General features: G+C 31.3%; 1 protein-coding gene across 2 annotated transcripts in view; it reads left to right on the plus strand.

Annotated features, from left to right (window-relative positions):
• The window catches only part of LOC130893827 (teneurin-a), a 572,912-nt gene that overhangs the window by 96,116 nt on the left and 461,849 nt on the right, over window positions 1-14,947 (plus strand). For both annotated transcript variants that reach the window (XM_057800233.1, XM_057800234.1), the window contains exon 5: window positions 2,510-2,665. In XM_057800233.1, the coding sequence (XP_057656216.1) occupies window positions 2,510-2,665 (156 nt within the window). The remainder of the gene's footprint in view (window positions 1-2,509; window positions 2,666-14,947) is intronic.

Here is a 14,947-nt window from a genome sequence, read left to right on the forward strand (position 1 = left end):
TCTGTTTAAAATTTCAACGGATTAGAATAAAATGGAAAGGTTTTTACATAATTTCATTCTCAATATTGGAAACGAATACTGACATTAGTAGAAATAAGATCAAATTGTATGAACGTGTTTCCCACCTACAGTCGACCAAATTAATCTTTAGTTCAACGACACTAATAGCAAAAAGACAAATCTCCTTTGATAATAATTCTAATACTTTTGGTGGAGATATGAATAGTAACAAGTTTGATAGATTACATTCAGACAATAAAAATGTTAACAAAAATAATTTTTGACCGAATTGAATACAAAATAAGCATATTTTTGGGCAAATTATCGGTGAGGAAGCTCATATTCTGATAGATTACACTCAAATAACCCAAATCTCGCCAAACTAGATTAACAAAATCAATTTTTGACCAAAGTAGAATCTAAGAATCATGTAGTTAAAGGAAAAAACACGTTTTTGGGGTAAAACTTGAGTCTTTGAACATATTATGGATTGATAGATCCTTTTTTGATGAATTTAAAATCGGAAAAGCAGAATATTACAAAAATTAACTAAGAAAAACAGTTTGCTACGAAATAAAGAATTGAAAGTATAGTTTTGAGCAACTAATGGATGGTAAAACTCGTATTCTGACAGATTACACTCAAAAAACCAGGATTTTGCCAAATTATATTTACAAGAATAATTTTTGAACAAATTAGGAACTAACAATCATGCTTCCACCAAATTATTGGAAAAAACACTTTTTTGAGGAAAAACTTAAATTTTTGAACATATTATGGATTGATAGATCTTTTTTTGATGAACTTAAAATCGGAAAAGCAAAATATCCCAAGAAATTAACACAGAAAAACAGTTTGCTACGAAATAAAGAATTGAAAGTATATTTTTGAGCAACTAATGGATGGTAAAACTCGTATTCTGACAGATTACACTCAAAAAATCAGGATTTTGCCAAATTATATTTACAAGAATAATTTTTGAACAAATTAGGAACTAACAATCATGCTTCCACCAAATTATTGGAAAAAACACTTTTTTGAGGAAAAACTTAAGTTTTTGAACATATTATGGATTGATAAATCTTTTTTTGATGAACTTAAAATTGGAAAAGCAAAATATCCCAAAAATTAACACAGAAAAACAGTTTGCTACGAAATAAAGAATTGAAAGTATATTTTTGAGCAACTAATGGATGGTAAAACTCGTATTCTGACAGATTACACTCAAAAAATCAGGATTTTGCCAAATTATATTTACAAGAATAATTTTTGAACAAATTAGGAACTAACAATCATGCTTCCACCAAATTATTGGAAAAAACACTTTTTTGAGGAAAAACTTAAATTTTTGAACATATTATGGATTGATAGATCTTTTTTTGATGAACTTAAAATCGGAAAAGCAGAATAGTACAAAAATTAACTAAGAAAAACCGTTTGCTACGAAATAAAGAATTGAAAGTATATTTTTGAGCAACTAATGGATGGTAAAACTCGTATTCTGACAGATTACACTCAAAAAATCAGGATTTTGCCAAATTATATTTACAAGAATAATTTTTGAACAAATTAGGAACTAACAATCATGCTTCCACCAAATTATTGGAAAAAACACTTTTTTGAGGAAAAACTTAAATTTTTGAACATATTATGGATTGATAGATCTTTTTTTGATGAACTTAAAATCGGAAAAGCAGAATAGTACAAAAATTAACTAAGAAAAACCGTTTGCTACGAAATAAAGAATTGAAAGTATATTTTTGATCAAATGATGGATGAGAAAACTCATATTCTGATAAATTACACTCAGAAAACCCAAATCTCGCTAAACTAGATTCACAAGATCAATTTTTTTATCAAATTAGAATCTAAAAATCATGTATTTGAAGAAAAAAACACATTTTTTAAGGAAAAACTTGAGTTTTTGAACATGTTATAGATTGATAGATTCTTTTTTGATGAACTTAGAATCAGAAGACCAAATATCACTAAAATAAACTAAGAAAAGCCGTTTGCTACCAAAGAAAGAATTGAAAGTATATTTTAGAGCAAACTATTAATGGAAAAACTCGTATTCTGATATTTAACACTCATAAAATCCAAATCTTGCCAAACTAGATTCACTATATCACCATTGTGATATAGTGAACTCCAATTAACATGAATGAAGATTTGTGAAAATTTAAGAATAACGAGAACGTTAGAGACTGGATGGTATGAATAGAATCACCATCACGATGGAGAAGCTTGAGACGCCCTCAAAAACAAAGGATCGACAATCCATCAGTACACTAGGCCGACTGACAACGAGAAAGAAGCTTATTTAAAAGAAGACAAATATTTTTTTTGAGATGAAATATTTATTGATCATTTAGAAGCAAATCAATTTGAATCTAAAGACACGTAATAAATAACAGATTTTATAACCCCACGTATCCACTGATGATGCAATAAATTCCAATAACTATTCAATTTTTCATTACACGCATTCATATAAATTTTCTTTCAGATATGGATGAAGAATCTCCTCCCGAACCAGCTCCACCAGAAGTTCCTCCAAGAGGTCAATCTTTACACGCTGCATCTCTGAGACGTCTAACCGAGTTCAGTATACAAGGAGAAGCCAAACCAATCAACCAGGAGTCGCATTTCTTCAGCCAAACAGGTGAGATTTTTAAGAATAATTCATACGATGGAATTTATTATACTTGTTTCATATAATTCACAAAATTTTGATTATGTTTGACGTAATGAAAATTTCCGAAATAACTTCTTTGACCTACCAAACATTCTGTATATTTATCTAAATAAAAATTCGTAATTTCGGCAACAATTCTGGCGATTTTTTCTCAAAACTACGTAAAAGATAAAAACAAATAGTTATATCTTGTTACCTACTTACATATTTATGTGAAATGGAGAAAAAATCCTTTGTGCCTTATATATACACACACACGTCTCCGCCGTGTATTTCTAGAGAAACTTATGAGAAACGGCGTTCTCAGAAATAAGACGTTCAATAGTTCTTAATAAAGGAAAAGGGACGTTGTAAAAACACATGGTTGTTCCCTATACGAATTTTTGGAAATGAAGACTTTCATAAAATTCTCTCTCTGCTCATATTTTGTGAAAAAAAATTTGAATCATGAATGGAATGGTATTTTGTTATTAAGGCTACACATTAGAAGGAAAAATATAAGAACTATATACGTGAATTGGTAGCTTTGTATAGCCCTAAACTTTTTCTGCCAGAACCGATCTTATGATCCACTTGTATATTGAAATCACATTTTACTTTGTACTATGATGTACTGTATCCATTTTTTTTTCAGTTCATATTTTTTCAGATATTCTCGTTGAATGTGTGTTTTTTGCAATCGATTTATTACAGTTACAAACGACGTGAAGCTGGATATTCTAATAAAAAGAATGTAGCAGTACTCTGTCTAATATAAATTGTAACATGCCATTCGACTTATCACGTTTTTCTTCGACAATTTTGAATATTCCTTTGTTATTGTGACACAGAAGTCAGTTCTGATTTATTTATTCGAGTTTGTGAAGTAATTAATTTGTTATCGGCATCCGACTCCAATCGAAAAATTCAATAAAATCGTCCTCTACCTACCTACACTCCAGTGTTTAAATCAAAGTAAATTTCAGTAAATTTGTGGTGATTTTGTCATTTATATTCGCTGGTAAGTTTTTCAAATGTCTTCTTAACTTTGCTTTTTTATTATAGTGCTCGCAAAAAGCTCCAGTTATCTTCATTAATTTCCTTTTGTTTGAAGAAAATTTTGTATAAAAGTTTTCAGGTAAATTGATATTTTCTATTTATTTATGCAACAGAACGAATAGAATGAAACATATTCTTGTTAAGTTATATTCTAAAAAAATATAAATTCAGTTTTTCTTATGCTAGATCAGAAGCAGTACTTTTTGTGAACACTGTGATAAAGAAGCAAAGCTAAAAAGGATATGTGAATAACTTAATATGAACACTGGAGTGTAGGTAGTTAGAGGACGATTTTGAATACATTCCGAGGTTTTATTTCTCGAATGTTAGAATAAATAGATCCGAATAGGTGAACAAAGGAATATTGAAAATGTTCGAAGAAGAACGTAACAAGCCTAATGGCCGAATTCTTCTTTGTGTCTACACTGTTACTCTTTCATCAGTTCTCCAAAGGTGCTACGATCCAACAAACATTCGATTTTTCTGTAAACTCACAAAATTAAACAACCAAACAGTTCATTGAAAGGTTCAAGTTCTTCCAATCTTTTCCTGGCGTTGTTTTTCATAATCTCTTGATTCTTCTTCTTGTCCTACTCACTATAGAGCTACTGGATATTGATCTACAAAATGGCGTCCACCACTTGCCTCAGTCTTATATTCTGCTAGACTTGGAGCTTTTTTCGGTAGCTTCAAGCCGTGTTTTCCTAAGTTACATGATAGAGATAGATTCCGCGATTTAATCTTTGATCTCCTTCCTAGTACTAGTTATTTTTTTCCATTTCTCCACTTGATAGTAGATATAGAACAACAATGGTTGCTACAGAGTAACTACTTTGAAGTGTGATTTTCTAGTATCTTATTGTGAAGCTAGGGAACTTCTGTGTAGATATTAGTATACTAACAGTTGAATTAGGGGCTTAAAATAGTAGAGAATGCAAAAACAAAAACAAAAAATGGATGGTAAGTTGGGTTTACTCGAATTTAAAAAGTAGATTGAATAACTTAGATATATTCTATTTGATTGTGAATTAGCGCTCTTGATTTTTTACCTCAAAATAGCTAGATTTTCGATCATTAATGCTGAGGAACATTACTACTTCTCAACTAAAGTCACTTCTTTTTTCTGTTGTTCTTTATTGGAGTTTATAAATTCTTTATAATATACTCCATTATAACTATAATGATATATGGAGTAATGCAAAGAATAGAATTTTCATCTATTTTTTAACCTTTTTCCAAATCTTGATGTTCCAAATCAAGATCAATCGTCTCTTAGAAAGTTTCTTATCCAATTCTGTTTTGTTCCGGAAACTATGGAAAGTAAACAGTCCTTGTCAATACGTTAGGACATCTTTTCAAATCGAAATTTATTTTCGAATGATTATGAAGGAACGAGTTAATGAGCTGAATTCCATATCTTCTTTCGTGTATTAGGCGTAGCTGCCTGTTTTATCTTCGACATCCTTGCCTCCTATCCTGCTTCAAGGTTGTCGCTCCACCTTTTTCTGGGTCGATAGAACCCATTCGTTGACGTCATCTATTTTGCACAATCTTCTGATGTTCTAACTTCTTTTCCTGTCCAGTAGGGTTTTTCCGGCTATCCTGCGTAGATGAAAGTCATCTCATCAGATTAAAAGATAAAAACAACATTAACCCAAACGAGGCAGAGAACACCATTTGGAAAAAGATAGAATTCCATATGTAAAACAAAATCTACAAGCTTTTTATAATTCTATAATCGTTATCTACTCTCATTTCTCTAATAATTCTAGCAATTCACGATTATAGTTCAAATATTTTAGAGAACCAGCATTATAGTGTTAACAATGTTATGATTATCAACGTTGGGGTAGGAAAATCTGTTTTACTACCTGTTACTTTAACGGGATAATCGACAGGACGAATTATGTAAGCTTATCCTACACATTATTGCACTCTACAGGATGCAATAATCGTAATCATCATCATGTTTAATCGATTATTACAAAGTGCTGGAAGTGATAGTGCTAAATTAGACAAACAAAATCGTTATGATACAGTAAATTTAGATGTCTCCTTACGGTACAATCAATCTTGTTCAACATTATCGATTAGAGCGTAGTAAATAGCTGAAATATTCCAGGCGAGGTGTATCGGGAGTTGAAATAAGATAATCCAATGTACAGTGATAAGTTCAAACCAAGACACAAAAAGTCATCCTAGGCTCCCTCTTGAATATCAGATACCACTCTTTTTATTCTAATGAATGCTTCCTATTGTAAGGAATCCTTTTGTCCAAACTCCAATCAGTGCTTTTGTCTATTGCAGTATAACATTAAATCACAAGAACTTTTCTGATAAACTGGTGCACATTCATACTTCACTTATGCCTTTTCAGGTGTAAAGTTTGTTGAAGTTGAGTCTCACATAGCTCCCTTTTACCCTGTATTTTTCATTTTATTTACTGCCATCTTATTTCTCTATTTTCTTCTGTCACCTTAATTTCTTCTGTTCGATTCTTTCCTCTTTTTGCGAAAGTTCGTGCTACATTTATCTTTCGTATTCAACTTTCCTCATCCTCGCGACATGGCTTAACCATTTAGAAAACTTCTTCTTGTACTTCATATTTTGATTTTTTGTTTCTTCGTTTTATATGTCAAATATAGCCGTGGCTACTTTTTTAGGTATTTTCTATTTGGCTAGATACTGTGGCTTAATAGCTTTGACTAATCCTCCAGTTTTCTCGTTTATCTCTTGTCCCAATCTTCATCTTGGGGTAGGGTCATGCTAAGGTATTTACAGCTCTTCACCTGCCCTATTTTTGCTTCTTCTAATTTAGTCCCATGTTTCTTCATTTTCGGATTTTTTTATAATCGTCTTAGTCTTGAGCTCTTTTATTTTCATATTCATTTTCTGCTCATAGTATCTCTGATATTTTAATATCTCCCAGTTTCCAGTGTCCTATTTTACACTGATTTACTTATAATTTGATAAATAATAACGGCTTTTCAAAGATTTGTCATCTGCTATAGCTTTTCGTTATTCTCCACTAATTTTGAATCTTTTATGGCTTTTTTCTAGATCTTCTCTAGTCTTGCTTCTATTATTATTGTGTATATGTTTCTGAAAGAACTCAGTAATGTGATTCCTCTATAATTGTTATAGTTTATCGTGTCTCCTTTCTTGTATATTTTCCAATATTCCGGATCTTTGGTATCATATATTTGATACAAAATGATTTGTGGTATCTCTGTTATTTTCATTTCTGCCGCTTTTATCATGTGTTAGCTTTTCTTATTTGGTCAATTCCTCGTGCGTTCCCTAGTTTCAGTTCGTGTATTGCCTAATGAAATTCTTTTGTTCTTTGGGTTTCTGCTACTGCTATTTATTCTTCAGTCTCTTTTTGGTTTTTGAAATAAACGTCAAAGAATTTGGAGTTTGATATCGGGACCTAAATATTGCAACGTATTTATCTACACCCTTTCTATTCATGATGTGAATTAATAAGCACTGACTCTTACGTTATTAATTTATATACACACTATATAATATACTTAATTCATAATAATTTACTTATAAATATTACTTACATTATGTACTTATATACCCATTTCAAAAGAATCCTCTAGATTTAGAACATAAAGAAACAAAGCAATTAAATAGACTTTCTTGCAAATTATTTAGAAGAAATACTATAAATAAACCGTCCGCTATAGTAAAAAGTTCTAAAAGGAGCCATCAAAGGCGCTTCCGCCTTTTGTAAAGCCGTGAAAGACGCCGCGCAAATTCACCGAATTCTCGAATTTCCATAGAAGTAACCCTGTATACTTCTCGTATAAATAAGAAATCGATATAAAAATTTCGAAAATTATTGTTGGATATTGTTATTGTGATGTTGGTAGAATTTTTTTGTATTTTTCTTCTTGTATTGTCGAACAAATCAAGAAAATATATAATGTTGTCAAACACCATCTTTTCTTCCAATATATCCAATTCTTTCGCCATCAAATAAAGTAATTTTTCGCAAGAGGCAACGGTAATCTTTTCCTCTTGAAAACGATAATGGTCCGAGCATTATATCTCACCTTGTCAATGGCAGTGTCCCCTCAAGACATGAGTTGTAGACGTTATTAAAATGAACGGAAGCTGCAAATCAAGTTCACAATAGCTCAGTCGGAGAGCGTAGCACGCTTTATGAGATCATTAGTTCAATTTGCAACGAAAGGGCGGTCAAAGTACGGTAAACCTTTGGCACTGATACAGAGTGAGACTTTGGAGAGTATGAGATACCTAATCTGCATATAAACGTAGAAAATCGATTTTCTAAGAATTTTCTCAGTGACGAATACAAATAAGTTTCGATATAATAGTTATTTATGTAACAACTGTATAAAGTGGTACTTTTTCGACGAATGTAAATATTTTCGACATTCACATGAGTCGAAAAAAGGCCTTTAAATACGAATTGCATACAATATTTTGTCTACTAGCGAGAATTTCATCAAAATAGAGAAATTTCATAATAATTTTCCTTATAAAATATATTAATAATAATATTTCTTGCCAAATAGGTGAAGAGCATTTCCGTAGTGGGAATGTGGCGAAGTAAACACAAAAGTGTAGTAGTTTTTTCGAGCTTTCGCATACTTTTAAACTGTATAGTTTCTTGTAAAAACATGGATTCCAAAATTCAATATTCAAATTGACGCTTCATAGATTTAATTGTTTGAAATATTGATTCTGTTTGCTATAGAATCATTATTTTCATTGGTTGGCTTATGAATGACGTTGAATTTTTATAGGTTAGACAAGTTTAGGTTGTTGTGAATGATTTTGAATACTGATTGGTTAGTTTATGAATGACAACAAATTTTTTATAGGCTTTGTTTTTAAAAATTTGAAAAATATTGGCCTTAATCTAGTATTGAACCTACAATCACTAAAGATATTTCGAATAAAACTTTGTTAAATAATTATGTCTTGTACACAAAATGAACAAGAAAGAAATGTCGTTGTAGCCAAAACAAAAATTTAACGAACCATATTGATAAACCCAAACAATCTTCTATATTTAGAGATCTATTATATCCAATGAAAAAAAATTTTTTGAAGAAAATCCAAATGTAATAGTCATTACATCTGACAAAGGTAATGTCACAATAGTTTTTAAAGAAACAATAATATTTAGATGTATTCAAAGAACTAATCTACAATAATACATCATACAAAGAATTTACTAATGATACAACGTTCAAAACAACTAATAATTTTGATAAATTAATAAAATCATCGATGTGATAAACTAACAAAAAAAATTGTTTTGAATCCATTGTTTTGAAAATAACAAAAGTAACTTCACTTTTTTCAGACTAATCGAATTGTTACGAAATTCTACACATAGTCTTCTAAAAGTTGATACTTCATAAACGTCATATGGATTTGATAATAGCAGCGCCATCTGTGCTACGGAAAATAGATTTATCTAAACAATCCGAACATGGAAAATCAGTGGCTAGACAAAGGATAAATACCAGAAGCCAGGGCCGGATTAAGCTAGGGGCTTGGGGGGGCTATAGCCCAGGGGCCCAAGTCCAAGAGGGCCCCATCATTTGGAAATCATTCTGTATTTGATGTGTTGATACCACAAATCTAATGTATTGATATTATTTTGTGAATTTTTCCGGGTTTTCAAATTCCTTAAGGGGGCCCCGTCATTATTTTAGCCCCGGGCCTTATAAATCGTAATCCGGCCCTGCCAGAAGCCATCACAAAGAGAGATCGATTCTATCGGAAAATCTTGAAAGACCATTCTAGATGGTCGAACTATCAATGATGGACATCAATAAGACAATGCTAAGCCATATACTGTCGAAGTTACGTGAAACAGAATCGAAGAAATTGATGGTATTGAATTCCTACTACATCCAGTATTTAGTCCGGACTTGGCCCAGTCAGATTACTATTTATTCAGATTCATTAGAAATTTTTTGGGTAGTAAAAATTATAATCCAAAGGAGGTGTTGAAAATGCGGGAAATTTTTTTAGTGTAAGCCTAAAGAATAGTTTCACCAAGGTCTTAAAGAGATTTCTGAATTCGAATAATGAGGCTTTTTTGTTATATGACCATTTAATAACCAAAGAAATCAAAATTATTCATGAGACACTCTCTATAAATTCAAAACAATCATCAATTTCATTCTAGTTTTGAGAAATATATGTGGAAGAGTTCACCATATACATCTTGCTGTGATGAATACTAATTCGTGTACTCTTTGAAGGTTGTTACCTCTTAGCAAAGCATTAGAACTGATTGCGAACCTTGTCGTGTTCACCTCATTGTAGTGATTAGTTTCGCCATTTGTCGAAGTGGGTGAATTAAAAAAGGATTTCAGATTGGAACTGCGTAGTTTTTTTACCTCGTCGGAGGGGTATGTCATTTTATTAATGCTTTTTGTAATGGTAGAATAATGTCCGACAGGGAATGCGAACGCGGCCCTAGTTTAGAATTCCATTCGAGTTACTAGCTTTACGTTTAGTGCATGAATAATTTTATGAGGATATACGACGTGTTTTACAAGAAACTTTCAAAATGTTTCGAAATATATTTATTTCTATATGGATAATATATAGAGACGTTTGAGAAACATTCGCAAAATTCTTTTTAAAATGTATTCATTAATGGAAGAGTATTAAAATAATAGTGCATTTGCAATACATAGGCGTATCACTTTTTCAGTAGAGAAGTTGAAACATTTTTTCAAGTTATACATCGAGTATTTTCGTATGAAATAATGAATGCACTGTTATATTTTTATCTTATTAACCTGCCTATTACTTTTAAATAAAATAAGGTGAAGAAGTGCATATTTTTTGAAAAATGTTTCGTTTTTTCACAAAATATCTCAAGAACGTTGTGTCCCTCTCGTTATATAGGCATGTGGGTTCAAACTTTGACTCTTAAACAACGTTACGTGCATAATTAATGCCTTTGATATGAAAATGCACCAGTATGAGAAGAGCTTCTTCTAAATTGGAATCTGCCTTTCCCCGTTATCAGGCTCCACATTATTTGCATTCTCTTAAAACAACTGTTCAACATCAATAATTTTGAAAGAACCATTTTATCTTCAAATCTCTTCCTCTGTGCGCAAACCAGTTCAATCGGGTTCAGTCTCCAATGAACGATTTTCTTAAATTTAATTTTTCTGTAATTTCTCTTTATTTTCATATTTTCTCTTACAGAATTGAAATAAAACTGAATATTGTTCGATTAGGCAATTCTGCGAATCTGTTTTCAACCACCTGGTTATCTGAGAGTTTTTTCAAAATTCCGAATTATAACTTGCATTATCCATCACTTTGATCAAGTTCTGAGAAAGAAAATTTACCATTTGGTCTTTCCCTTGAAAGTTCTTCCTCTGTTTGTGCGCTAACCAGTTCAATCGAGTTCTGTCTCCAATGAGTGATGTTCTAACGATTTCCTGCAAATATATATTCTTGTAATTTCTCTTTATTTTTTATTTTCTCTAAGAGAATTGAAATAAAACTGAATATTGTTCGATTAGGCAATTCTGCGAATCTTTTTTCAACCACTTGGTTATCTGAGAGTTTGTTAAAAATTCCGAATTATAACTTGCATTATCCATCACTTTGATTAAGTTCTGAGAAAGAAAATTTACCATTTGGTCTTTCCCTTGAAAGTTCTTCCTCTGTTTGTGCGCTAACCAGTTCAATCGAGTTCTGTCTCCAATGAGTGATGTTCTAACGATTTCCTGCAATTATATATTTTTGTAATTTCTCTTTATTTTCATATTTTCTCTAAGAGAATTGAAATAAAACTGAATATTGTTCGATTAGGCAATTCTGCGAATCTTTTTTCAACCATTTGGTTATCTGAGAGTTTTCTTAAAATTCCGAATTATAACTTGCATTATCCATCACTTTGATTAAGTTCTGAGAAAGAAAATTTACCATTTGGTCTTTCCCTTGAAAGTTCTTCCTCTGTTTGTGCGCTAACCAGTTCAATCGAGTTCAATCTCCAATGAGTGATGTTCTAACGATTTCCTGCAATTATATATTTTTGTAATTTCTCTTTATTTTCATATTTTCTCTAAGAGAATTGAAATAAAACTGAATATTGTTCGATTAGGCAATTCTGCGAATCTTTTTTCAACCACTTGGTTATCTGAGAGTTTGTTAAAAATTCCGAATTATAACTTGCATTATCCATCACTTTGATTAAGTTCTGAGAAAGAAAATTTACCATTTGGTCTTTCCCTTGAAAGTTCTTCCTCTGTTTGTGCGCTAACCAGTTCAATCGAGTTCTGTCTCCAATGAGTGATGTTCTAACGATTTCCTGCAATTATATATTTTTGTAATTTCTCTTTATTTTCATATTTTCTCTAAGAGAATTGAAATAAAACTGAATATTGTTCGATTAGGCAATTCTGCGAATCTTTTTTCAACCATTTGGTTATCTGAGAGTTTTCTTAAAATTCCGAATTATAACTTGCATTATCCATCACTTTGATTAAGTTCTGAGAAAGAAAATTTACCATTTGGTCTTTCCCTTGAAAGTTCTTCCTCTGTTTGTGCGCTAACCAGTTCAATCGAGTTCAATCTCCAATGAGTGATGTTCTAACGATTTCCTGCAATTATATATTTTTGTAATTTCTCTTTATTTTCATATTTTCTCTAAGAGAATTGAAATAAAACTGAATATTGTTCGATTAGGCAATTCTGCGAATCTTTTTTCAACCACTTTTTTATCTGAGAGTTTGTTAAAAATTCCGAATTATAACTTGCATTATCCATCACTTTGCTTATGTTCTGAGAAAGAAAATTTATCATTTGGTCTTTCCCTTAAAAGTTCTTCCTCTGTTTGTGCGCTAACCAGTTCAATCGAGTTCTGTCTCCAATGAGTGATGTTCTAACGATTTCCTGCAATTATATATTTTTGTAATTTCTCTTTATTTTCATATTTTCTCTAAGAGAATTGAAATAAAACTGAATATTGTTCGATTAGGCAATTCTGCGAATCTTTTTTCAACCATTTGGTTATCTGAGAGTTTTCTTAAAATTCCGAATTATAACTTGCATTATCCATCACTTTGATTAAGTTCTGAGAAAGAAAATTTACCATTTGGTCTTTCCCTTGAAAGTTCTTCCTCTGTTTGTGCGCTAACCAGTTCAATCGAGTTCAATCTCCAATGAGTGATGTTCTAACGATTTCCTGCAATTATATATTTTTGTAATTTCTCTTTATTTCCATATTTTCTCTAAGAGAATTGAAATAAAACTGAATATTGTTCGATTAGGCAATTCTGCGAATCTTTTTTCAACCACTTGGTTATCTGAGAGTTTGTTAAAAATTCCGAATTATAACTTGCATTATCCATCACTTTGATTAAGTTCTGAGAAAGAAAATTTACCATTTGGTCTTTCCCTTGAAAGTTCTTCCTCTGTTTGTGCGCTAACCAGTTCAATCGAGTTCTGTCTCCAATGAGTGATGTTCTAACGATTTCCTGCAATTATATATTTTTGTAATTTCTCTTTATTTTCATATTTTCTCTAAGAGAATTGAAATAAAACTGAATATTGTTCGATTAGGCAATTCTGCGAATCTTTTTTCAACCATTTGGTTATCTGAGAGTTTTCTTTAAATTCCGAATTATAACTTGCATTATCCATCACTTTGATTAAGTTCTGAGAAAGAAAATTTACCATTTGGTCTTTCCCTTGAAAGTTCTTCCTCTGTTTGTGCGCTAACCAGTTCAATCGAGTTCAATCTCCAATGAGTGATGTTCTAACGATTTCCTGCAATTATATATTTTTGTAATTTCTCTTTATTTTCATATTTTCTCTAAGAGAATTGAAATAAAACTGAATATTGTTCGATTAGGCAATTCTGCGAATCTTTTTTCAACCATTTGGTTATCTGAGAGTTTTCTTAAAATTCCGAATTATAACTTGCATTATCCATCACTTTGATTAAGTTCTGAGAAAGAAAATTTACCATTTGGTCTTTCCCTTGAAAGTTCTTCCTCTGTTTGTGCGCTAACCAGTTCAATCGAGTTCAATCTCCAATGAGTGATGTTCTAACGATTTCCTGCAATTATATATTTTTGTAATTTCTCTTTATTTTCATATTTTCTCTAAGAGAATTGAAATAAAACTGAATATTGTTCGATTAGGCAATTCTGCGAATCTTTTTTCAACCACTTGGTTATCTGAGAGTTTGTTAAAAATTCCGAATTATAACTTGCATTATCCATCACTTTGATTAAGTTCTGAGAAAGAAAATTTACCATTTGGTCTTTCCCTTGAAAGTTCTTCCTCTGTTTGTGCGCTAACCAGTTCAATCGAGTTCTGTCTCCAATGAGTGATGTTCTAACGATTTCCTGCAATTATATATTTTTGTAATTTCTCTTTATTTTCATATTTTCTCTAAGAGAATTGAAATAAAACTGAATATTGTTCGATTAGGCAATTCTGCGAATCTTTTTTCAACCATTTGGTTATCTGAGAGTTTTCTTAAAATTCCGAATTATAACTTGCATTATCCATCACTTTGATTAAGTTCTGAGAAAGAAAATTTACCATTTGGTCTTTCCCTTGAAAGTTCTTCCTCTGTTTGTGCGCTAACCAGTTCAATCGAGTTCAATCTCCAATGAGTGATGTTCTAACGATTTCCTGCAATTATATATTTTTGTAATTTCTCTTTATTTTCATATTTTCTCTAAGAGAATTGAAATAAAACTGAATATTGTTCGATTAGGCAATTCTGCGAATCTTTTTTCAACCACTTGGTTATCTGAGAGTTTGTTAAAAATTCCGAATTATAACTTGCATTATCCATCACTTTGATTAAGTTCTGAGAAAGAAAATTTACCATTTGGTCTTTCCCTTGAAAGTTCTTCCTCTGTTTGTGCGCTAACCAGTTCAATCGAGTTCTGTCTCCAATGAGTGATGTTCTAACGATTTCCTGCAATTATATATTTTTGTAATTTCTCTTTATTTCCATATTTTCTCTAAGAGAATTGAAATAAAACTGAATATTGTTCGATTAGGCAATTCTGCGAATCTTTTTTCAACCACTTGGTTATCTGAGAGTTTGTTAAAAATTCCGAATTATAACTTGCATTATCCATCACTTTGATTAAGTTCTGAGAAAGAAAATTTACCATTTGGTCTTTCCCTTGAAAGTTCTTCCTCTGTTTGTGCGCTAACCAG

Source organism: Diorhabda carinulata, chromosome 5 (genome assembly GCF_026250575.1).
Source record: "Diorhabda carinulata isolate Delta chromosome 5, icDioCari1.1, whole genome shotgun sequence".
Lineage (NCBI taxonomy): Eukaryota > Metazoa > Arthropoda > Insecta > Coleoptera > Chrysomelidae > Diorhabda > Diorhabda carinulata.